The sequence below is a fragment of the Pipistrellus hanaki genome, assembly GCF_964339955.1.
Source record: "Pipistrellus hanaki genome assembly, chromosome: 15".
NCBI classification, from domain to species: Eukaryota; Metazoa; Chordata; class Mammalia; order Chiroptera; family Vespertilionidae; genus Pipistrellus; species Pipistrellus hanaki.
The window spans coordinates 46,676,877-46,701,502 of NC_140517.1; the positions used below are offsets into that span (position 1 = coordinate 46,676,877).

Below are 24,626 nucleotides of genomic sequence, written 5' to 3' on the forward strand. Positions count from 1 at the left end.
TCCTCCTCCTCCCCTCCTTCTCCTCCTCTTTCTCCTCCTCCTCCTCCTTCTCCTCCTCCTCCTCCTCCTCCTCCTCCTCCTCCTCCTCCCTCCTCCTCCTCCTCCTCCTCCTCCTCCTCCTCCTCCTCCTTCTTCTTCTTCTTCTTCTTCTTCTTCTTCTTCTTCAGATATACACCAAGTGGCCAGATTATTATGATCTCTGAATGCATAATAATCTGGCCACTCAGTGTGTGTGTGTGTGTGTGTGTGTGTGTGTGTGTGTGTGTGTGTATTAGAGACCCGGTGCATGAATTCATGCATGGGTGGGGTCCGGCCAGCCTGGCCAGGGGGAGGGGACATGGGCGGTTGGCCGGCCTGCCTGCTGGACGAACTCCTGGTCGAGGGGACAATTTGCAAATTAGCCTTTTATTATATAGGATAGACACTGAGTGGCCAGATTATTATGCGGTCAAAGATCATCATAATCTGGCCACTCAGTGTATATTGATTTCAGAGAGGAAGGGAGAGGGAGATAGAGATGAAGAATCATCAATGATGAGAATCATTGATCTGCTGCCTCCTGCACGCCCCCTACTGGGGATCGAGCCCACAAGCCTTGATCAGATGGAACCCAGGACCCTTCAGTCCACAGGCAGGTGCTCTCTCCACTGAGCACACTGCTACTTCTGAGCCTGGACCCCGGGGGAGTGCCTCAGGCTTGCTGGGCGTCAGTCTTCTCCTCTGTGGTATGGGCACAGGGCCCACTCAGGGTGCTCCCGGAGGGAAAGGGCATAGAACGTCGCATGGCAACCAATGTGCTGTAGTTGGCATTTCTTTATTGTTCTTTGTTTGTTTTGTTAATCCTCACCCGAGGATGTTTTTCCATTGATCTTTTAGAGAGAGGGAAAGACAGAGAGAAATATCAGTGTGAGAGAAACACATTGATTGGTTGCCTCCTGCATACGCCCTGACCAGAACCCGGGTCAGGGAGGATCCTGCAACCGAGGTACATGCCCTTGACCGGAATCAAACCCGGGACCCTTCAGTCTGCCGGCTGATGCTCTGTCTGCTAAGCCAAACCAGCTAGGGCTATTATTTATTTTTTTAAATATATTTTTATTGATTTCAGAGAAGAAGGGAGAAGAGAGAGATAGAAACATCAATGATGAAAAGAATCATTGGTCAGCTGCCTCCTGCACGCCCCACCCTGGGGATCGAGCCCACAACCCGGGCATGTGCCCTGACCAGGAATGCAACTGTGACCTCCTGGCTCATAGGACGATGCTCAACCACTGAGCCACGCCGGACGGGCTGCTTCAGTTTTTAAATTAAAATTTCAGGGGAGGTTAGAGAGCAACCAAAGGACTTGTGTGCATGCATATTAGCATAACCAATGGACACAGACACTGGGGCGGTGGGGGCTTGCCCAGGGGGAGAATGGCTGGGGAGGGAGGGGTCGATTGGGGTAAAAGAAGACATATGTAAAACTTTAGACAATAAAAAAAGAATTAAATTTCAGTATGTGAAAATTAAATACAGTTAGTCTTGGGTCAAAATGGCGAGCCAGCATCAAGCCGATGGCTGGAGGGCTGGGAAAATGGTATTACAGTGCTGCAGGATCCTATACACGGGTCAATGAGAGACACAGCACCCAGGTCTGAGGATGTAAAGAAGCCATAAGCAGGCTTCCTGAGAGCCTGAGTGACGACAGGGTATTTTTTTTATATATATATTTTTTATTGATTTTTCACAGAGAGGAAGGGAGAGAGAGAGCTAGAAACATCGATGAGAGAGAATCATCGATCAGCTGCCTCCTGCACACCCACACTGGGGATGTGCCCGCAGCCAAGGTACATGCCCTTGACCAGAATCGAACCTGGGACCCTTCAGTCTGCAGACCGACACTCTATCCATTGAGCCAAACCGGTCTCAGCACGAGAGGGTATTTTGTATGAAGCGAGCACTGGGCCCGCCCCCAGGCGGCAGATCTGCCTAAGAGCAGTGGACAGCATACGAAGAGGGTGCATCGCCTCGCACCGGACCTGAAAGAGATTGTTCTGGAAGGGAAGGAAAGAGGAGAATGAGCAAAGAAGTAGTCATGCAGTCGAAATCTGTGGGTGCATCTGTCGTCAGAATTTTAATTATGTTGGTTAAACCTGAAACGTACAACTTAGAACCATCTGGGTTTCCAATATATTACTTTAAATAAATGTCTATTATAACAAAACAAAAAAAGGAAGTTAAACGCAGTTAAAAATCGAGTTCAGCCGAGACCGGTTTGGCTCAATGGATAGAGCGTCGGCTTGGGGACTGAAGGGTCCCGGGTTCGATTCCGGTCAAGGGCATGTACCTTGGTTGCGGGCATATCCCCAGTAGGGGGTGTGCAAGAGGCAGCTGATCAATGACTCTCTCTCATCGATGTTTCTAACTCTCTATCTCTCTCCCTTCCTCTCTGTACAAAATCAATAAAATATATTAAAAAAAAAAAAAAATCGAGTTCAGTTGGCCCTGGGCGGTGGCTCAGCTGGTGGAAGCTTCGTCCCACACCAAAAGGTTGTGGGTTCGGTTCCCACCAGGGCACATGCCTAGGCACATACATACACATTTCTCAGTCACCACCATAAAATAATGTATATAGTTATTATTAAAGGATTCTTTTAAAAAATATATATATATATGCTGCCGAAACCAGTTTGGCTCAGTGGATAGAGCGTCGGACTGCTGACTGAAAGGTCCTGGGTTCGATTCCAGTCAAGGGCATGTACCTTGGTTGTGGGCACATCCTCAGTAGGGGGTGTGCAAGAGGCAGCTGATCGATGATTCTCTCTCATCAATGTTTCTAACTCTCTATCCCTCTACCTTCCTCTCTGTAAAAAATCAATAAAATATATTTAAAAAATATATATGTGTATGTTTTTAAAATTGATTTTAGAGAGAGAGGAAGAGAGAGGAAATAGAGTGAGAGAGAAACATCGATGGGCTGCCTCCTGCACTCCTCCTATCAGGAATCAAGCCCACAACCCAGGCATGTGCCCTAACTAGGAATCGAACCAGCGACTTCTCAGTGCACAGGATGGCACTCAATCAACTGAACCACACTGGCCGGAGTAAAATAATGTACATTATATATGACATATGAATGTGTACATACTTGTATACATATCTACACTAATAAAAGAGAAAGATGCAAATTGACCGTACCTTTGCACCCCCCACCAGCCAATCAGGAGTGGATATGCAAATTCAGGTGTTGGGTTAATTTGCATATGCAGGCGGCTGGGGGCGAGGCAGGAAGTGGTGCTGGCCCATTACACCGATCTCCATGCATCGGGCCTCTAGTTGTATATATAATATACATTATTTTATAGGAAATACTGCATGTACCTGTTTATAAAATGTGTTTTTAAAATTCAGAGTTCCACTCAGAAATTTGGAAGAAATGGCTGTAAAGCACTTAGCCCAGAGCCCGACACATAAAAAGTTTAAAAACATCATCTGTGCCCGGCCGGCGTGGCTCAGCGGTTGAGCATTGACCTCTGCACCAGTAGATCACTGTTCCATTCCCAGCCAGGGCACATGCCCAGGGTCCAGGCTCGATCCCCAGTGGGGGGTGCAGGAGGCAGTCAATCAATGGTTCTCTCTCATCACTGATGTGTCTCTCTCTCTCCCTCTCCCGTCCTCTCCGAAGTCAAAATAAACGCGTTTTGAAAGCACTAGCCGCTGCTTTTTGTGATTCTCACGTTCCCATTCTGAGACCCGCCGCTGTTTGCGTCTCAGTGAACTACATGGCGCTGTGATAAACGCTCCTGGTCCCCATGGGGCAGCTGTCCAGGGACTGGGGGCCTTTTATTGTCGCTGCCGGCGGCATCAACGCCCAGCCCAGGGTCTGGCTGAGATCGAACGTCCATTTTTCTTTCTGTTCTTGCTGTCGTTGGTTTTTGCTATTTGTCACTCTGAGCCCAAGGCCCGCCATGGTGACAGTTGCTGTAACAACCCCCCACCCCTCCCCTCGCCGTCCCTGCAGGTATGAGATCCTGACACCCAACGCCATCCCCAAGGGCTTCATGGATGGGAAGCAGGCCTGTGAGAAGATGGTGAGTGAGGGAAGATGGGGGGAGGGTGCGTGCACACAGTCTGGGGCAGGGGTCTTCAAACTACGGCCCGCGGGCCACATGCGGCCCGCAGAGGAGTCTGATCCGGCCCGCCAGGTTTTTTGGGCAGTGAGCGCAGCCGAGGTGTTACAGTAGGAATTAGTAGTTCATATAGTCCGGCCCTCCAGCTCTCTGAGGGACCGTGATCTGGCCCCCACTTTAAAAAGTTTGAGGACCCCTGGTCTGGGGTGTGGGGGTGTGGGGTGTGGGGCTGGACCTCCCCTGTCATTGCATCTTCTCCGTATCCCCCCCACCCCTCACAGATCCAAGCCCTGGAACTGGATCCCAACCTCTACCGCGTGGGGCAGAGTAAGATTTTCTTCCGGGCGGGGGTCCTAGCCCAGCTGGAGGAGGAGCGGGACCTGAAGGTCACGGACATCATCGTGTCCTTCCAGGCGGCCGCCCGGGGATACCTGGCTCGCAGGTGGGGCGCCACGCCGGCTTCCGCGGTCCCATGGGCTCAGGCTGGCGGGGCGGGGTTGACCAGATGGCCCCAGGCGTCAAGGCCTCGGAGAGGGGAGAGGGGCTGAGAGACAGAGGGAGGGGGTCCTGCGGCCCCTGCGGGCCAGGCCGGTGCTGAGCGATGCTGAGACACCGAGAAGAGCTGGCGCTGGAGGTGCCCCGGGTGCTAACACACAGAAAGCCCCCGGGAAACTAGGTCAAGCTGGTCACCCGATGGCCTCAGGGGCGGGGGTCTGCAGCCTGGAGGGGCAGACAGCGCAGGCCCAGAGCGCATGTTGGGGTCCTATGAGTGCAGGGGGAGGCCCTGACCACCAGGGGGCCCGTCAGGCTGGAGGACCGGTAGGCCCAGGAGGTGGGAAAGATGCTCCAGGCTCAGAACGGGCCCAGAGGGAGGATCAGCAAATACTGGGCCCCCAAACCCCAGGCTGAGGGGCGGGGACCCTGCTTAGGGTGCTGGGAGTCAGAGGCCTGTGAGAAGGGGAGGAGGTGTGGGAACACCCTCTGGAGGCGCATTGGGATGGGCTGGAGGCCGGGAGGCTGGGGAGGAGGCTGGGTGAGGGTCTCCGTGGGTGAGGGTGAGGCCTGCATTGGGGCTGGGGCTACAGGAGCAGGGGAGGGGGCGGGGCCAGGAGGACTGATGAACTGTGCACAACAAGATTTGCCAATGACAGAATGGTGCTTGCACACAGTAGGCATTTAGTCATGGTTGGTGAGTGGAAGGGGTTTCTTGGGGCCTGGCAGGGCCAAGCCCACCTCCCATGCGTCCGTCCGTCCGTCCATCCATCCGTCCGTCCGTCCCCCCACCCCCGCGCAGGGCCTTCCAGAAGCGGCAGCAGCAGCAGAGCGCGCTGCGGGTGATGCAGCGGAACTGCGCGGCCTACCTCAAGCTGCGGCACTGGCAGTGGTGGCGGCTCTTCACCAAGGTGAGGGGGCGCCTGGGGAGGGGGCTGAGCGGCCAGGAGACGGGACTGTGATAAATGCTGTGGAGAAAGAAAAAAAAAAAAAATAGACTAGGAAAGACTCAAGCACAGAAGAGCCAAGAACAGCTAAGAACCCAGTGGAAGGCGATAGGACAGAAATGGTCAGAGTGTGTCCCCTGGGCAAGGGGAGGGCAGATTGTGAAACGTCGTTTCGGTGATGGTGGCGCGTGCACCTGTCGCCTAATCGCACCGTGTAAGGTGCGTTTCTCCCCAGGGCCCCGGGGCTGAGGACTCTGAGGAACACCTGCTACCGAGTTCCAGTGTCTCTTGTGTGAAAGGGTTCACGGAGCAAAAAGGAAACACGGCGGGGCTGCCCGCCCTGTTCCCGGACCCGGAACCCCGCTGTATAGATCCCCCGCTGCCGGGAGGAGCTGGCCTTGCAGCCCAGGAGTCCGGCCCTCTTCGGAGCGTGAGCTCTTGGCTCCGGGGCCAAGCGGCCTCCCAGCCACTGCGCCCCCTTGACCTCCCCGCAGGTGAAGCCGCTGCTGCAGGTGACCCGGCAGGACGAGGTGCTGCAGGCGCGGGCGCAGGAGCTGCAGAAGGTGCAGGAGCTCCAGCAGCAGAGCGCCCGCGAGGTGGGCGAGCTCCAGAGCCGGCTGGCGCAGGTGAGGGGGCGGGGCTCTGTGTGGGCGGGGCTTTTGTCGGAGGGGCGTGGTTGTGGGTGGAGCCAAGTCTCAAGGGGGCGGGGCTTGTGGCTGAGTGGGACGGGCGGGGGCGGGGCTGTGGGGCGAAGGGATAGGCTGGGTCAGAGCCAAGGTGTATTGGGGCCCAATGGAGGTCGAGAAACTGGTGTGGCTTGAGCCATGCTGTGCAGGATCCTGGGGTGTAGCCAGGGTGTTGGGTGGGGGGGCTGGTTCCTGCGGAGCTAAGATGCTCAGGGGGCGGGGCTCCAGGGCGGGGCGGGGCCGGGCAGGGCCAGGGACCAGCCATGTGTAATAGCAGGGTTCCGGTAGGCAGGCGGTGGACTTCTCCTCTCCAGTATTTTGGGGATCTTAAAATAACGCCGAAGCAAACCTCTGGGGCGTTTGCCCGTTTGCTTTTCCTGCATGACTTCCCTTGGCTAAGTCGCTGGGCGTAGGAGTGTGAAATGCAATGTGAGACCATAGAAAGGCTTTCCTGGGGCTGTCTCCAGGGTGGACTGGAGGCGGGGAGGCCCGGGAAGAGGCTGGGGCGAATGTCCATTGGGAGAGGACGAGGCCTGAGTGTGTTGGGGCGACAGGGACAGAGAGGGAGTCAGGGGCGGGAGGGACGGGGCTGGGGGCCCTGAGGTCATCCTGAGATGAGGGGCCTGGGGGAGGAATGGGATTGGGGGCTGTACCTCAAAGAACAAATCAGGGGCAGGAGGGACCTGGTGCTCCACTGAGGGCCGTCCTGGGGGCGCTGCCTGCTGACCTCTGACCTCCCACCCCACCCCCCAGGTGGAAGAGGAGCGCACCCGCCTGGCAGAGCAGCTCAGAGCGGAGGCAGAGCTGTGCGCTGAGGCCGAGGAGACCCGGGGGCGGCTGGCGGCCCGCAAGCAGGAGCTGGAGCTGGTGGTGTCCGAGCTGGAGGCCCGCGTGGGGGAGGAGGAGGAGTGCAGCCGGCAGCTGCAGCACGAAAAGAAGAGACTGCAGCAACACATACAGGTCCGGCCCCCGGCCCCACAGGCCCCCTCCCCCTCCCCCCCCTCCTCCTCTCCCCTCCTCCCTTTGCTTTTGCAAACAGTGTGTCTATTGGCCATACATTTGCAGAAAAAAAAACTCAAAGTGGATCAAGCAGAAAGAACTCTTTTTTGGTTTAAATATTGGGCTCCAGAAGGGATAAGCTTCAGGCATGGCTGGATCCAGGTGCTGAAGTCAGAGCCTCGGTACTCGGCCTCTTTCCTCTGGCTCCGTCGGCCTCAGTGCCACTGCATTCGCAAGCAGGCGCCCTCCCGTGGTGGGCCTGCAAAGCCCAGCGAGTATTTTACATTTAAGGCACGTCTCAATGCAGGTGCCAGGATTCCATCTGCATTTATATCTCATATTTCTCCCGTAGAAAAAGTCGATTTACATACCCACGTTGTTCCAAACGTACTTACAAAAGTTTTCCAGGGATTGATTGGGTGTCTGACTTCAAATTTAAAATAAATACAATGAAACGAAAAGGGAGATTCTGTTGCTCGTTCACACTGGCCACGCTAAGAGCTCCGGTTTGCTTTTAAAATATATTTTTATGGGTTTTATTTTATTTTTTAATTGATTTTCGAAGGGAGAGGGAGAATCATTGATTAGCTGTCTCCTGCAGGCCCCCCACTGGGAATCAAGCACACAGGCAGGGAATGGTGACATCTGGTCTTTGGTCAACACTTAACCACTGAGCCACAAGGGTGGTGCAAACTCTGGAGTGTTTTGTGGTTTGTTTGTTTTTTAATATATTTTTTATTGATTTCAGAGAGGAAGGGAGAGGTAGAGAGACATCAATGATGAGAGATAATCATTGATCAGCTGCCTCTTGCACACCCCCTGCTGGGGAGTGAGCCCGCAACCCAGGCATGTGCCCTTGACCGGCATCAAACCCTGGACCCTTCAGTCCGCAGGCTGACACTCTTTCTGAGCCAAACCCTTGATTCCGGTCAAGGGCATGTAGCTAGGGCTGGGGTGTTTGAATTGCCTTCTCTTTATCTGGTTGGAGAGGGCGGATCCTGCCCTTTGGTTACCGAGATGGCCTACCAGGTGAGGCAGACGGCAGTTTATTAGTGCAGAATACTCACAGCTGAGCGAGCAGAGGCCATGCCACAGAGAGCCACGAGGGGGCGCCCTCGGGAAGCGTGAATGAGCCATCGCTGTGGGAGGCAGGCTTTGTACCAACAAGAGGGCGAGGTGGCCCGGTTCCTGCAGGAAGCAGCGATGGTTTGACTAATTCCACCTGGCAGGCGCCGGAGACCCAGTCCGCGGGGATCCGCAGGCCTGTGCCGGGCCCTGGGAAACAGAAAGTCCCTGATCGCAGGAGCAGAGCGGGCAGGAGGTTGGGCCACTGCAGGTCGCCCCAATTTTACCAGGTGTCAGGGCAGCTCATAATATTGCATCGTAGTTTCTGGTTTCACACCAAGGTCTCCACGTGTGTCAGTCACCGCCGTAGGGAATGGTGTCCATCGACATGATATGTTTATTTATTATTTCTTGATCAAAATCTTCACCCACAAGAATGCATTTTCCACAAGGGTTTTTTAAAACATATTTTATTGATTTCTTACAGAGAGGAAGGGAGAGGGATAGAGAGTTAGAAACATGGATGAGAATCATTGATCAGCTGCCTCTTGCACGCCCCCTACTGGGGATGTGCCCGCAACCAAGGTATTATACATGCCCTTGACCGGAATCAAACCTGGGACCCTTCAGTCGGCAGGCCAACGCTCTATCCACTGAGCCAAACCAATTAGGGCAGGACAAAGATGTTTTTGTTTTGTTTCGTTTTGTTAATTCTCACCCTAGGATAATTTTCTCTTCGGTTTTTTTTAGAGAGAGAGGAAGGGAGGAGGAGGGACAGACAGAGAGAAACATTTATGTGAGAGAGACACATCGATTGGTTGGCTCCAGCTCGTGCCCCAACCTGGGGTCTGGGGAATGAATCCACAACCCAGATACCCACTCTTGGCTGGGAATCGAACCCTCGACCCTCGACCCTCTGGTCCACGGGCTGATGATCTACCACTGAGCAACACTGGCCTGGGTCAAAATTTTTTTTTATTATTATTCAATTGAGAAGTTTTTCTTTATTTAGCTATGTGTAATCAATGTTTACTCCTGGACCTTGAGAGAATGTTTGGGGCTGTACATAAAAGTAAGGAACAGTCAGGGCAGATAGGAAGTTTTTAGGTGAGAGGCCAAGATTTAGAACAGAGACTTCTTTCTTCGGGGCCAAATATTTTTGTAGAGAGAGTAAAGGCGAGAGCAAGAGCAATAGAGGGACATAGGTCAGTTGCCTTCTGGACCCCCTTCAACCGGGAATCGAACCCACAACCTTTTGGTGCATGGGATGATGCTCCAACCAGCTGAGCCACCCGGCCAGGGCAAGGACCAAGGCTTCCATCTGTCCTCAGTGCCTAGAACAGTGCCTGGCACACACGGGGCCAGTGGTCGGCAAACTCATGCGTCCGCAGAGCCAAATATCAACAGGACAACGATTGAAATTTCTTTGGAGAGCCACATTGTTTAAACTTAAACTCCTTCTAACGCCACTCCTTCAACATAGACTCGCCCAGGCCATGGTATTTTGTGGAAGAGCCACACTCAAGGGGCCAAAGAGCCGCCTCTGGCTCGCGAGCCGCAATTTGCCGACCTCGGCACTGGGCACTCGGCAAATGCTTGTCGAGCTGATGAAGGAAACAGACCAGGAAGGGTTTTATCCCTCCCAGCCCTGTGCAGAGTGGGGACCTGTCTGAGCCACCGGCCCAGGGGCCCATGGACCGTCCCCTCCCCGCCCTCCCCACCACCAGCCCCCGGCCCCTCGGTCCTCACCGCCCCCTCCCCCCCAGGAGCTGGAGACCCACCTGGAGGCGGAGGAGGGGGCCCGGCAGAAGCTGCAGCTGGAGAAGGTGACGACGGAGGCGAAGCTGAAGAAATTTGAGGAGGACCTGCTGCTCCTGGAGGACCAGAACGCCAAGCTGAGCAAGGTGGGTGGCCGGAGCCCCCGGGGGTGGGGGCTGGGCCCCTCTCTGCCCCTGCCCCCAGCGCCTTCGTCACTCTCCGTCTGGGCTGAGTTTCCCTTGAGCCTTTTCTCTCTCCTCGTCTGCCCTTGGTCACACGGTCACCCAAGCAGCCATGACTGAGCTGCGGCTGTGTCATCCCCTGTCGCTGTATCACCAGGCACCCAAAGCCACACCCCATTGCATGGCGTCCCATCGTCCGGGGGGTCGGCTGCACAGGGTCCTCGCAGGCGGTGACCGTCCCAGGGGGGCCGGGCTGGCTGGCTGGTGTCTCCGTGCTCCTGTGTGGCCTCCCCCCGCCCCCCCAGCAGAGCCTGAGTGTCTGACACAGCAGCTCGGGCTCCAGGAGAGGGAAGCAGAGGCAGTGGCCTCCTTCCAGTGAATTCTATCGCTCAGGTGTGGGCGGACGTTTCCAGATCATGAACATCGGTGGGCCATTCCGCTTCTGCCACAACCACTCAGTTATTTATTTTATAAAAATGTTTTTTTTTATTGATTTCAGAGAGAAGGGAGAAGGAGAGAGAGAAATACCAATGAGAGAGAATCACTGATCGGCTGCCTCCTGCGCACCCCACACTGGGGACCAAGCCTGCAACCCGGGCCTGTGCCCTGACTGGGAATCGAACCGTGACCTCCTCGTTCATAGGTCAATACTCAACCCCTGAGCCACACCAGCCCAGCCAATTCTTTTTTATTTTATTTTAAAACTAGGGGCCCGATGCATGAAGATTCGTGCAAGAATAGGCCTTCCGCTGAAACCAGTTTGGCTCAGTGGATAGAGCATCGGTCTGCGGACTAAAAGGTCCCAGGTTCGATTCCGGTCAAGGGCATGTACCTGAGTTGCAGGCACATCCCCAATAGGGGGTGTGCAAGAGGCAGTTGGTCGATGTTTCTCTCTCATCAACGTTTCTAGCTCTCTATATCTCTCCCTTCCTCTCTGTAAAAAGTCAATAAAATATATTTTTTTAAAAAGAAAAAAAAAAAAGAATAGGCTTTCCTTCCCCTGGCTGCCAGCACCACCTTTGCTCTGGCCAGATGTGTCAATTTGCATATTCCCTCCTTATTGGCTGTGGGTGCTGCCATCTTTGTTGCGGTGTTATGGTCAATTTGCATATTCTGTCTTTATTATATAGGATTTGTTGATTTGAGAGAGAGAGAGAGATCGATTTGTTTTTTTTGTTGTTTTTTTTTTAAATATATATTTTACTGATTTTGTACAGAGAGGAAGAGAGAGACAGAGAGTTAGAAACATCAATGAGAGAGAGTCATCCATCAGCTGCCTCTTGCACACCCCCACTGGGGATATGCCCGCAACCAAGGTACATGCCCTTGATCAGAATCGAACCCAGGACCCTTCACTCCCCAAGCCGATGCTCTATCCATTGAGCCAAAACGGTCTCGGCAAGAGATTGATTTGTTGTGCTATTTATTTGTGCATCCATTGGTTGATGGAGTATGTGCCCCGACGGGGGTTCAAACCCACCACCTTGGCATACCAGGACGACACTGTAACCAACTGAGCTACCCACCCGGCCGGGGCACAGCCCCTTAATTCCATTATTGTAGCGAGAGAGCAGCCGCAGACTGTCCATCGCGTGGGGGTGGCTGTGTCCCAGTGGAACTGTAGGTCTCAGAGCAGCGCCGGGCTGCCTTTGTCCTGCAAACCGCTTTGGGACCTCTGAGCTTAAGGCAGCCGCAGATTCCAGAGATGGGGAATTAGACTCCATCCCCGATGGACACAGGGGCGAATCTGCCGCCGTCTTTAACCAGCCACAGCCAGGGCTGCGCAGGGCACGGGGGAGATGGCATGGAACTATCTGGAAAGCCATCGGTGCCCTCACAGGGGGGTGGGGGCTGCGAAACCAGAGGAAATCATGTGACCGCACTTTGTGACTTACTAGTGATTATAAGCTGTGTCAGATCAGAACAGAAAACCGGGGAGGGGGGTGTGGCCTGTCCCCGGCCGTCAGGATGACCTCTGTGCTTTCCGATGGTCTCAGGCTCTACAGCAGCGGTTCTCAACCTGTTGCAACCCACAGGTTGAGAACCACTAGCAGGGTCGCCTAAGACCATCGGAAAACACAGATATTCACATTACGATTCATAACAGTAGCAAGATGACAGTTATGAAGTAGCAACGAAAATAATTTTATGGTTGGGGGTCACCACAACATGAGGAGCTGCGTTAAAGGGCCGCGGCATTAGGAAGGTCGAGAGCCACTGCGTTAGAGACTGGAAGGGGGGACGGGGCTGGGGCAGGAGGGCAGGGCAGGGTGGAGGCAGCAGACACGCTGACGCCCCCACCTCTCGCCCCCAGGAGCGGAGGCTGCTGGAGGAGCGGCTGGCCGAGTTCTCGTCCCAGGCCGCCGAGGAGGAGGAGAAGGTCAAGAGCCTCAATAAGCTGCGGCTGAAATACGAGGCGACGATCGCAGACATGGAGGGTGAGTGCCCGCCCGCCCTCCTGCAGTGGGGACCTCAGGCCGGCCGCCCGGGCCGCGGGGCCTCGGTGGTTGCATCTGCTAAATGGGGGCAGGAAGGAAGGCTGGAGACAGGCTGGGTGTCTTGTCAGCTGAGGTTCTGTCCCGCTCAGGGCCATTCTCTTTGGTGCTCTGGGTGTGTCTGTCTGTCTGTCTCTCTCTCTCTCTCTCTCTCTCTCTCTCTCTCTCTGTCCCACCCACTGTTTCAGACATTTTTTTGTCTCTGACCCTTGCTCTGCACTCGGAATCAGAAGCCAAAGGGATCAGGCGCAGGAGGTGGCTGGGGAGACCGGGGAGAGGGCAGGGCAGAGAGGGGCAGTGAGCAGGAGCAGGGACTGTCCTTGCTGGAGGCTGGGGAGTGGGAGCACAGAGTCTGGGGTCTGGCTCAGGGTCTGGGGCGCTCCCCAAGATGGGGAAGCTGGAAAGAGGAGGCACAGAGGGAAGTGCTGAGCTGAGCCTCACACCCGGCGAGTGAGGGCGCGCCTGTGGGTCTTGGTGGGAGCTGTGGCTGTGGCTGTGGCTGTGGCTGTGGGTGCGGGTGCGGAGCCCTCGCATACGGTCCCCTCCCGCCCCCAGACCGCCTGCGGAAGGAGGAGAAGGGCCGCCAGGAGCTGGAGAAGCTGAAGCGGCGGCTGGACGGCGAGAGCTCGGAGCTGCAGGAGCAGATGGTGGAGCAGCAGCAGCGGGTGGAGGAGCTGCGGGCCCAGCTGGGCCGCAAGGAGGAGGAGCTGCAGGCCGCCCTGGCCAGGTGCCCGGGGAAGGTGGGAGGAGGACTGGGCTTGGCGGAGCACCGAGCACAGAGCACAGCGGCCGGTGAGATCCTCCCGGTGCAGAGCCCAGCGGAGTGTGAAAGGCCCCGGGGCAGTTCCACGCCACCCGCTGAAGGGAGAAGTGAACAGAGGCCTGGTGTCTAGTCGCTTGCATGGTTCCGGGTCAGAATAGAGGCGAGAAAATGGTTCTTCTCCCCTCCTCACCTCCCAGCCCGAGCAGCCCGGAGTCAGTGGTTTGATAAGCGGCCTGACCATCTTAGGAATCACAGTCATTACGACAGCCATTCACGATTAGTGAGCGCCTACTGTGTGCCAGAGAGGGCAGTGGGTTTTGCAGATGCTTTTGGCCCACTGTGCTTCGTGCAAACTGAGACGCCTTGATGTTAGGGAAGATGTGCTTCTTAGAATCGCTGGTACACGGTGTGTGTGTGTGTGTGTGTGTGTGTGTGTGTAGGTGTGTGTGTGTCTGTGGTTAAGAACACACACCTGGAGTCTGACTTCTGGGCTCCATTCCTGGCCATGTGACCTCGCCCAAGTGACGTCACCTCTGTGGCCTCAGTTTCTTCATCTGTGAAATGGGGGTTAGTGTGGAATTAAATAAGAAGGTGCTCCTGGAACGCTTGGCACAGCCTGGGCCCTCGGTAAATGCCGGTGTGTCTGTTACCACTTTTCATTATTTCATTCCTGTGGTCTTGTTTTCTTTAATACTGAGATGAAATTCACATAACAAAATTAACCATTTTAAAGTGGACGATTCAGTGGCATCTGGCACATTCACGGTGTTGTGCAAACACCGCCTCTTGTCTAGTTCCAGAATTTTTCTTTTTTTTAATATATATTTTTTTTGATTTCAGAGAGGAAGGGAGAGGGAGAGAGAGAGACAAACATCAATGATGAGAGAGAATCCTTGATCGGCTGCCTCCTGGAAGCTCCCCACTGGGGATGGAGCCCACAACCTGGGCATGTGCCCTTGACCGTAATCGAACCTGGGACCCTTCAGTTCGCAGGCCGACGCTCTATCCACTGAGCCATCCGGCTAGGGCTCCAGAATGTTTTCATCACCCCCAAAAGGAGGGCCGGTGCCCACTAAGCTGTCACTCCCATTCCCCCTCCCCCAGCCCCTGGCACCATCAACCCGCTTTCTGTCCACATAGGACTTTCCTATTCTTTTATTATTATTATTATTATTATTATTATTATTATAGGACTTTCCTATTCTTTTATTATTATTATTATTATTATTAATTATTTATTTATTTATTTATTTTTAGAGAGAGAAGGGAGAGGGAGAGAAAGACAGAGAGGAAGAACATTGATGTGAGAGAGAAACATCGATCCGTTGCCTCCAGTACACACCCTGACCAGGGACGGAACCCGAGACCCAGGCATGTGCCCTGACCCACAATCGAATCCAGCCAGCCACCATTCGGTGCACAGGCGATGCCCAACCCACTGAGCCACACCGGCCAGCGCAGACTTTCCTGTTCTTGGCAACAGGGGTCGTACAGCAGGTCGCCTTTTGCACTCCCGGCGTTTTCGTTGCCATTTCCGCAGCAACGTGGGGTCCCGGGGGTTCAGTCCTCTCCTAGACTGGGGCCTGCCGCGCAGAGAGGCTGTCACCAGCCAGGCAGATGGCGGCCCGGCGGGGGGTGCAAACCCATCTGCGCAGCCCAGCCTGCGAGGGCACGCCAGTCAGCTCCTCTGTGCAAGAGGCTGTGTCCCTTAGGGCTCAGGAGGTGGGTCTGTGCGGTCGGCTCTGCCACGCATTGACCGCGTGACCTGGGCAAGTGCTTTCTTTCCCTGCCCTGTGCCTCAGTTTCCACATTTGTCATAAGCATTGAACGAGACCATGGAGCAAAAGAGCTTGCATGTGGTAGGAGCTTCATAAATTAATATCAGCGTCATTCCCATTTTACAGCTAAGTAAACTGAGGCCGAGTCCTGGAGGCACATGCCCAGGGGCAGAGCGGAATTTGAACCCAAGACGGGTCACCCCAAACTCTTCGCCCCCAGAAGTCATCCTGCCCGCCCCCCCTGCTCCTGTGGCTAACTCCCTGGTCCTCGTCTGCCCCCAGGGCCGAGGAGGAGGGCGGGGCCCGCGCCCTGCTGCTCAAATCTCTGCGGGAGGCACAAGCCGGGCTGTCCGAGGCCCAGGAGGACCTGGAGGCCGAGCGGGTGGCCAGGGCCAAGGCGGAGAAGCAGCGGCGGGACCTGGGCGAGGAGCTGGAGGCCCTGCGCGGCGAGCTGGAGGACACGCTGGACTCCACCAATGCCCAGCAGGAGCTCCGGTGAGGCTGGCTGCCCGCGGCTGGCACAGCCTGGGCACGTGTGGGGCGGGGGAGGGGAGAAGGACTCGGTGAGAATTCTCCGTCTGCACAGAGATTCAGTAATTCAGCGATTGGTTATTGAGTACCAGCTCTGGCCAGCCTGGGGTTAGAGATGAGTCACACCCAGGCATTGCCCCCAGGAACTTCCAGTCTTGGGGAGGGGGGGAAGCAGATTTGAGCACAGAACAGACCCAATCCAGGACAAAGAGTGCTTTAATGGAATAGAGTTGCATGATAAGTGAAGGCCCCTAAGGCACATCTAGGGGAGCGAATTCAGGAAGACTTCCCTGAGAAGGGGCTTTTTGAACAGGGTTTTGAAGGATGAATAGGAGTTCACCCTTTAAAGCCACATTCCTTGCACAGCACCAATATCGAGATTCTTTAAGGAATGTAGAGTGAGTTCCCCATCCTTGGAGAGAAAGAATTTAAAAAAAAAAAAAAAAAAAACAGAAAAAAGCAACAACTAGCTGTCAGGGGCTCCCCTAAAGTCCTTGCTTTCCTCTGTTCTGAAATTCTGTCCCCTCCTCCCACCCCACAGGTCCAAGAGGGAACAGGAGGTGACGGAGTTGAAGAAGGCTCTGGAGGAGGAGACACGCGTTCACGAGATGGCAGTGCAGGAGCTGAGGCAGCGCCACGGCCAGGCACTGGGAGAGCTGGCGGAGCAGCTGGAGCAGGCCCGGAGGGTGGGTTAGGGCAGGAGTGAGGGATGGGGGGAGGGCAGTTCTGGGGGCCTTGGGGAGGGAGGGCAGGATGCTGGGTTGGAGGAGGTCCCGCTGGCCCATCTGTCTGGGTTTTCCTTACGCATTCATGTGCTCGCTTCCCCTTCACTCAGCATTACCTGAGGGCACACTGTGTTCTAGGGACGGTGTTAGGCACCAGCAGTGAACAAACAACCCATGGGTGCGGGAGAGGCAGAGAGCAGACAGTATAAACATCCGTAACAGCTGTTGGGGTACCAAGTGCTTTGGGAAAATGATGACCTGGAAAGGGGGATCTGGTGCGAGGTGGGCGGTTTCTGATGTTACATAGCACCCTGGAGGGACTGGGTGGGAGGGGACATCTGAGCTAAGAGACCGAGGGAGGTGCCTGGCCACCATAGCTCAGTGGTTGAGCGTCAACCTATGAGCCAGGAGGTCAGGGCACATGCCCAGGTTGTGGGCTCGATCCCCAGGGTGGAGCTTGCAGGAGGCAGCCAACCCATGAATCTCTCTCATCGTTCATTTTCTTTTTTTAAAAATATATTTTATTGATTTTGTACAGAGAGGAAGGGAGAGAGATAGAGAGCTAGAAACGTCTTTGAGAGAGTAACATCGACCAGCTGCCTCTTGCACACCCCCCACCGGGGATGTGCCCGCAACCAAGGTACATGCCCTTGACTGGAATCGAACCTGGGACCTTTCAGTCCGCAGGCCGACGCTCTACCACTGAGCCAAACCGGTTTCGGCTCATTTTCTTTTTTTTAAAAAATACATTTTTATTGATTTAAGAGAGGAAGGTAGAAGGGGAGAGATAGAAACATCAGTGATGAGAGAGAACCATGGATCAGCTGACTCCTGAAAGTCCCACCCTGGGGATTGAGCCCGAAACCTGGGCACGTGCCCTTGACCGGGAATTGAACTTGGGACCTTCTTGTTCATAGGTTGATGCTCAACCACTGAGCCACACCAGCTGAGCTCATCATTGATGCTTCTCTCTCTCTCCCCCTCTCCCTTCCTCTCTGAGATCAATAAAAATATATTACATATATATATATTTTTTTAATTTTTTTTTTTTAAAGCTGAGGGAGGTGAGAGTTGAGCCATCCTGGCATCAGGGGGGGAGTGAGTTCCAGAAGAGCCAGTGCAAAGGCCCTGAGGCAGGAATGTGCCCGGCCTGGCTGGTGGGGGAACCGTAACCCTTTGCTTGTCTCTCTCCCCCGCCAGGGCAAAGGTGTCTGGGACAAGGCCCGGCTGGCTCTGGAGACCGAGGTGTCTGAGCTGCGGGCGGAGCTGAGTAGCCTGCAGGCCTCCCGCCAGGAGGGCGAGCAGCGGCGGCGCCGCCTGGAGGCCCAGCTGCAGGAGGTGCAGGGCCGCGCGGGCGACGGGGAGCGGGCCCGCACAGAGGCCGCCGAGAAGCTGCAGCGAGCCCAGGTGAGCCGGGCGGCGGGGGCTCTGCTCCGTGGCCGGGAGTGAGGCCTCCTCTCTCGGGGCTTCCGTTTGGTCCAAGCGTCCTGTGTGTTTCACGGCCTCCTCCTGACGCCTCGTGGGTGGCCGTGCTCATACTGTTCCCACTGTCAGAGGCTCCCCAAAGGTGGTGAGAATTCTCCATCTACACAGAGATTTCAGCACCTGGTTATGGAGCACCAGCCCTGGCCAACCTGGGGTTAGAGATGAGTCACACCCAGGCGTTGCCCCCAGGAACTTCCAGTCTTGGGGGTGGGGAGGCAGATTTGGGCACAGAACAGACCCGATCCAGGACAAAGCGAGCTTTAATGGAATAGCGTTGCATGATAAGTGAAGGCCCCTAAGGCACATCTATGGGAGGGAATTCAGGAAGACTTCCCTGAGAAGGGGCCTTTTGGACAGGGTTTTGAAGGGTGCATAGGAGTTCACCCTTAAAACCACATTCCTTGCACAGCATCATTGCCTAGATTCTTTAAGGAATGTAGAATGAGGAAACTGAAGCCCAGGGAGGTGAGGTTGATTGTCTAAAGTCATTCAGAGCTAGAACTCAAACCCAGGCCTGCCTGACCCCTGTAGCTCTGACCCCTGCCACACCCCCAGCCTCCTCTCTTCTCTTTGGGCCTTAAATGATCCGGGGTCTGGAGCCATGTGGGGACAGAATCAGTCTGTGACTGAGAGGCCAGCCGTGGGTTCTGGGCTTTGTAACTAAATGACAAATACCTGTTCATGACTGAGGACACAAACAGAAAAAGAACAGAGGGAAGACTGACCTTAATTCCCCAACCACCCCTTCGCCCCCAGGGGAAAACACCCCACTGTTCCACTTCTTAATTTTCAGATGAAAAGTGTGTATTCATTGGAGTAAAGGTTAGGCTTCTATAACAAAGAGACCCCAGAAAGCATCAGCTTGAGTAAAATACATGACTTTCCCTCTCCAGAAACGGGCTCAAGGTAAGCATTTGAGGCTGGCGGGACCCACTGCTCTCTGTTTCCCAGGGCGTTGACCTCATCTTCAAGAGTGGAATCTGGGATGTGAGCCTGTGCTCCAGCTTAGGAAGGGACAGAATTTGCATCCATCGCTTGCTTGCATTTCATTGGTCATACCATAATCACATGACCACCGCTCACTGCAAAGAAGGCTGGGAAATGTAGTTTCCAGCCGACAGTCATGGGTCTAGTTAACAGCCTGTCACAGTGGGACCACGAGGGTCTATCCCAAATGGAACCATGCTATGCAGCCACCACTGTGCTAAGCACTTGGCACATTGCAAGTGTAACAGTGGCACCAAGTCCAAGTCCAAGTCCAAGAGGACAGTTTGCTGGCTGATAGCGGAAGTCTGGGCAGCGCTTTCCAGAAGTTTCTCTAGTGGTGGGAATGTTCCGTATCTGTGCAATCCGCTTGGCTAGCGAGCACTTGACATGTGGCCAAGTGCAAGCAAGGAACTGGGTCTTTGCCTTTTGTGTCATTTTCCTTTAAATGGCCACATCTGGCTGCCGTCTCGGACAGCACAGCTGCAGAGCCATTCTGCCTGGGCTCAGATCTCCGTTCCACCAGCTGTAGCTGTGAGCTCGCAGGCTCCTTTCCTGACCGCTCTGTGCCTCAGCTTTCCTTATGTGAACCGGCAGTAACAGCGGCATCTGCCTCTGGGGGTTGATGTGTGACTCCAGGGAGCCGAAAGGTGCAGGTCCTGGGCACGTTCTGTTTATCCGCTCACCAGCTGATGGACATCTGAGCCGTCTGCTGTCCTTCTCTGTTGTGATGTGGTGACTAATGCTGCTATGAACGTGCCCATACATGCTTTTGCTTGGACATATGTTTTCTTCTTTTTTTTTTCTTTTTTTTTTTTTTAATATATTTTATTGATTTTGTACAGAGAGGAAGGGAGAGAGAGAGAGAGTTAGAGAGTTAGAAACATCGATGAGAGAGAGTCATCAATCAGCTGCCTCTTGCACACCCCCTACTGGGGATATGCCCGCAACCAAGGTATATGCCCTTGACCGGAATCGAACCCGGGTCCCTTCAGTCCCCAAGCCGACGCTCTATCCATTGAGCCAAACCGGTTTCGGCATGGACATATGTTTTCATTTCTCTTGGGTCCAACAACTAGGAGCGGAATTGCTAGGCAATATGGAAACTCTGTGTGTAACCATTTTCCGCAGCGGCTGTGCCATTCACATTCCCACCAGCCGTGTGGTAGGGTGTGGAGGTGGAGGAGCCGCTGGGTCGGCTGGGTGGAAGCCGACATTGGAAGGTGCTCCTTTTCCACAGGCTGAACTCGAGAATGTGTCCGGGGCCCTGAGTGAGGCCGAGTCCAGAGCCATCCGGCTGAGCAAGGAGCTGAGCAGCACGGAGGCCCAGCTGCATGACGCTCAGGTAACCTGTCCCTGCTCCCCCCCCGCCCCCGCCCCTGGACCCAGCCCCTCCCGCCCCTCTGCCCACACCTGATCTCCATGCTCCCCTCCATCCACAGGAGCTGCTGCAGGAGGAGACCAGGGCAAAGCTGGCCTTGGGGTCCCGGGTGCGAGCCTTGGAGGCTGACGCGGCCGGCCTGCGGGAGCAGCTGGAGGAGGAGGCGGCCGCCAGGGAGCGGGCCGGCCGGGAGCTGCAGGCGGCCCAGGTCCAGGTGAGACGTCCTGGGGGGAGACCGGGGGACACTGAGTCCCCAACTTGCTCCCCCTGGTTCCCTGGCTCAGACGACCCCATTATCTGAGCGGTCAGAGCCCAGACTTCCGGGTGGGGGGTCCCCTGGCTCCCAAACCTTAGCCTCCGTCACCCTGGATACAACACTCAGTTCTCTCCATCAGACTGGGGGTTCCCCAGGGCAGGGCCGGGGTCTGATTCACCATCTGGGTCCCAGAAGGAATAATTTTACGTATTTATTTATTTATTTATTTATTTATTTTTTAAAATATATTTTATTGATTTTTCACAGAGAAGAAGAGAGAGATAGAGAGTTAGAAACATCGATGAGAGAGAATCATCGATCAGCTGCCTCTTGCACACCCCCTACTGGGGATGTGCCCGCAACCAAGGTACATGAGCTTGCCCGGAATCGAACCCGGGACCTTTCAGTCCGCAGGCCGACGCTCTATCCACTGAGCCACACCGGTCCCGGCAGAAGGAATCATTTTAATCTCCTGGGAAAGCTGGGGGTCGTAGACCTCCCAGCCTCATCCCTCCTCCAGTGCAGTGAGCCAGTTCCCTCTCCAGGCCTCAGTCTCCTCATCTGGGAAATGGGACGCCGCCAGCTCACACCTCGGTCACAGCCGTGACTGCCACCACCCTCTCCCCCCAGCTCTCAGAGTGGCGGCGGCGCCAGGAGGAGGAGGCAGGGGCGCTGGAGGCCGGGGAGGAGGCTCGGCGCCGGGCGGCCCGCGAGGCCGAGGCCCTGATGCAGCGCCTGGCGGAGAAGACGGAGGCGGCGGAGCGGCTGGAGAGGGGCCGCCGGCGGCTGCAGCAGGAGCTGGACGACGCCACCATGGACCTGGAGCAGCAGCGGCAGCTCGTGAGCACGCTGGAGAAGAAGCAGCGCAAGTTCGACCAGGTGGGCCCCCTCGGCGCCTTGGACCCCGTTCCTGATCCTGCCTCCCACGGTCACTGTGGGCCGTGAGGAACATGTGAACTTGGGCAGGTGGGGAGGGGCATGGAGGAGGGGAGAACCCTAAGGCAAGATGCCTCTTCGCTCTGAGTCTGTAAAAATAAGACCCCGTCCAACCTGGCGGATGTTCCTTGTCCCGGGACACCCATTGGCGGCACCTTCTGCTGAAGGGGCACCAGGGGTGCTGGTGAGGAGGGAACGGAACTACACCTCTCCCTGCTCCTGCTGGCTCTCCGCGGGCCTCGGGCAAGCCGCTTCCCCGTTCCAGCCTCAGTGTGCCCATCTGGGAAACGGGGACGATGTTGAGCATCAGGCAATCTGAAGATGAAACAAAGATCACCCAACCCCAGAGCATTAAGATTAAGGCGATCAGACGTCCCGCTTTTGGCGGGACAGTCCCGATTTTTAACAATTTGTCCCACGTCCCACGGGATTTTAAAAAAGTCCCAAATTGTTTTAAAAAAAAAATCGGGACATCTGGTCACCTTAATTAAGATGAGCCAACCTGGAGTTTGGAATCTCGGCTCAGTCCCTTTCAGGCTGTGTCCCTATCTGTCCCTGGCTGCTCGCTACTCCCCACCCCCTCGTATACTCCTTTCAGCTAATCTGTTCCCCGCCCTGTCTCCCTCCACCCCAAGCTCCTGGCAGAGGAGAAGGCAGCGGTGCTGCGGGCGGTGGAGGAGCGCGAGCGGGTGGAGGCCGAGGGCCGGGAGCGGGAGGCCCGGACCCTGTCGCTGACGCGGGCGCTGGAGGAGGAGCAGGAGGCGCGGGAGGAGCTGGAGCGGCAGAACCGGGCCCTCCGGGCGGAGCTGGAGGCGCTGCTGAGCAGCAAGGACGACGTGGGCAAGAGCGTGAGTGGGGGCCCTCTCCATGGGACACCCGTGGGACAACTGCATGCACGCGTGAGCTGTCACATGCAGAACATGAAGAGACCCGGTCATCCGCGTCATGTGTTCATACGTGACATGTGTTCATACATGCAGGCAACAGGAGCAGAGCTGCAAACCAAAACCATGTGCTCACATACATATAGATGCATGTTCACTCACAAAATGTGAGACCTGCACACAAAACATACCTGTTCGTGTGTGTGTCCATGGCATGTGAGGAGAGTCTTCCGTTAAGCACAGATGTTTACAGGTACACACAGAGCATGAAAATCGCTCATTACACACGTGTGTGTGTGTGTGTGTGTGTGTGTGTGTGTGAATACTCTGAGACAGAAAACATGAAGAGGTTTTACTATAACACACACAGGCTCTGAATCACTCCCTAGACATGAGTATGTGCACACACACACACACACACACACACAGTGTGTGCACACACACACACACACACAGTGTGAGGAGACCCCACCTCGTCACCACGAAGCCCACACAGGCCTTCCCCACCAGCCAGTGCCCCAGCCTCCGAAAGGTCCACTTCCTCCTTCCTTCACCCAAGAAATACATGTGTGCGGCGCCAGCCAGGCCGGGCCGGGCCGGGGACAGAGTCCCCCGGCTGATGACAGAGGCCCTGACTGTGTGTTTAGTTGAGCCCTGAGCTTCCGCGTCCAGACCATGGAGCTTTTAGCCAGGCCTGGAGCGAACCCCCCAAACCCAAAATGTACCCCTGGCCGGCACCCCCAGTGACCGGAGCCGAAATCCAACTCCTTTTCCAACTTGGGGAAATGCCGAGTGCAGTGCAGTGAGTCCGTGGATGTGACAACGTGTGGTTCCCTCATGCAAACCAGGTTGAGGGGCGGGTGCCAAACAGGAGGGGAGACCAGTGCCCCCGTCGGAGGGCTAAACGCAGACACGGTCACTGACACGTGTCCAGGGGCCACTGAGCGGTGGTCACTCCAGACAGAGCCCCTGCCCGCAGAACCACAGTGCAGCGGGGGAGGTGGGTGTCGCAAAAGGACAGTGAAGCACGTGTTTGATGACCACGTGATGAGGGGTGAGTTGGAGAGGGGCTCAGCGCCAGGAGAGTGGGTAACAGGGAGACCTGACAGGTCAAGGGACACTTCTCTGAGGAGGTGACAGAGAGAGATGGGGCGGGAGAGGGTGGGTCTCTAAGAATCCACAAGCCCAGATCTGCTTCACAGTGCATTTGTTTGTTTGTTTTTTTAATAATTTACGCTTCCCGGAAAGGTCTGAGAGCCCCCCCCCCCACCTCCCCAAAAGCTGAGATGTCCTGGGGAGACTGAAGTTACGCTCCTTCACCCCATTTCCACACAAGATTCCCGAAGATGAAGCCCCAGTGAAATGAACTCACAATCCCGTGAGAAAATAACCCCCCGAGAAAATAACCCGCCGTGAGGGAGAGGCAGCTGACCTAACAGACACTTGAATTGGACTCTCGAGAGCTTTCAGATAATAGAATGATCATACTTAGGCTCTTCCTAAAACATTTTTAAAAAATATATTTTATTGATTTTTCACAGAGAGGAAGGAAGAGGGATAGAGATTTAGAAACAGCGATGAGAGAGAAACATCGATCAGCTGCCTCCTGCACACACCCCCTACTGGGTATGTGCCCGCAACCAAGGTACATGCCCTTGACCGGAATCGAACCTGGGACCCTTGGGTCCTCAGACCGACACTCTATCCACCGAACCAAACCGGTTGGAGCCCTAAAATGGTTTAGAATGGCTCAGAATGAGACCTCGGAGGTCGGTACCCAGGAGAAGCTGGAGGAGTGGATGAATGAAGGAACTAGGACGGGCACGTGGGTTTGGGGTCCCCTCACTCCCCCAAGGTCCCGGCCCGCCCCCTCCTCAGTGACCCCGGGGCCCCGTGCCCACGCTCCCTCCCCACCAGGTCCACGAGCTGGAGAGAGCCCGCCGGGCGGCGGAGCAGGCGGCCAGCGACCTGCGGACGCAGGTGACGGAGCTGGAGGACGAGCTGACGGCCGCCGAGGACGCCAAGCTGCGCCTGGAAGTGACCGTGCAGGCTCTCAAGGCCCAGCACGAGCGCGACCTGCAGGGCCGGGACGAGGCCGGCGAGGAGAGGCGGCGGCAGCTGGCCAAGCAGGTGCCCGCAGCGGGAGCGGCCGGTGCCAGCCGGCTGG

The 24,626-nt window shown here is 55.6% G+C and overlaps 1 protein-coding gene across 1 annotated transcript in view; it reads left to right on the forward strand.

Annotated features, from left to right (window-relative positions):
- MYH14 (myosin heavy chain 14) overlaps positions 1-24,626 on the forward strand; it is a 76,342-nt gene that overhangs the window by 40,569 nt on the left and 11,147 nt on the right. The window contains 16 exon segments of the mRNA XM_084905762.1: positions 4,004-4,073; positions 4,394-4,554; positions 5,407-5,515; positions 6,046-6,177; positions 6,991-7,197; positions 10,068-10,205; positions 12,556-12,679; positions 13,292-13,463; positions 15,560-15,772; positions 16,350-16,494; positions 17,734-17,940; positions 20,243-20,347; positions 20,445-20,597; positions 21,270-21,518; positions 22,211-22,423; positions 24,377-24,589. Coding sequence (XP_084761888.1) covers positions 4,004-4,073; positions 4,394-4,554; positions 5,407-5,515; positions 6,046-6,177; positions 6,991-7,197; positions 10,068-10,205; positions 12,556-12,679; positions 13,292-13,463; positions 15,560-15,772; positions 16,350-16,494; positions 17,734-17,940; positions 20,243-20,347; positions 20,445-20,597; positions 21,270-21,518; positions 22,211-22,423; positions 24,377-24,589 — 2,611 coding nt within the window.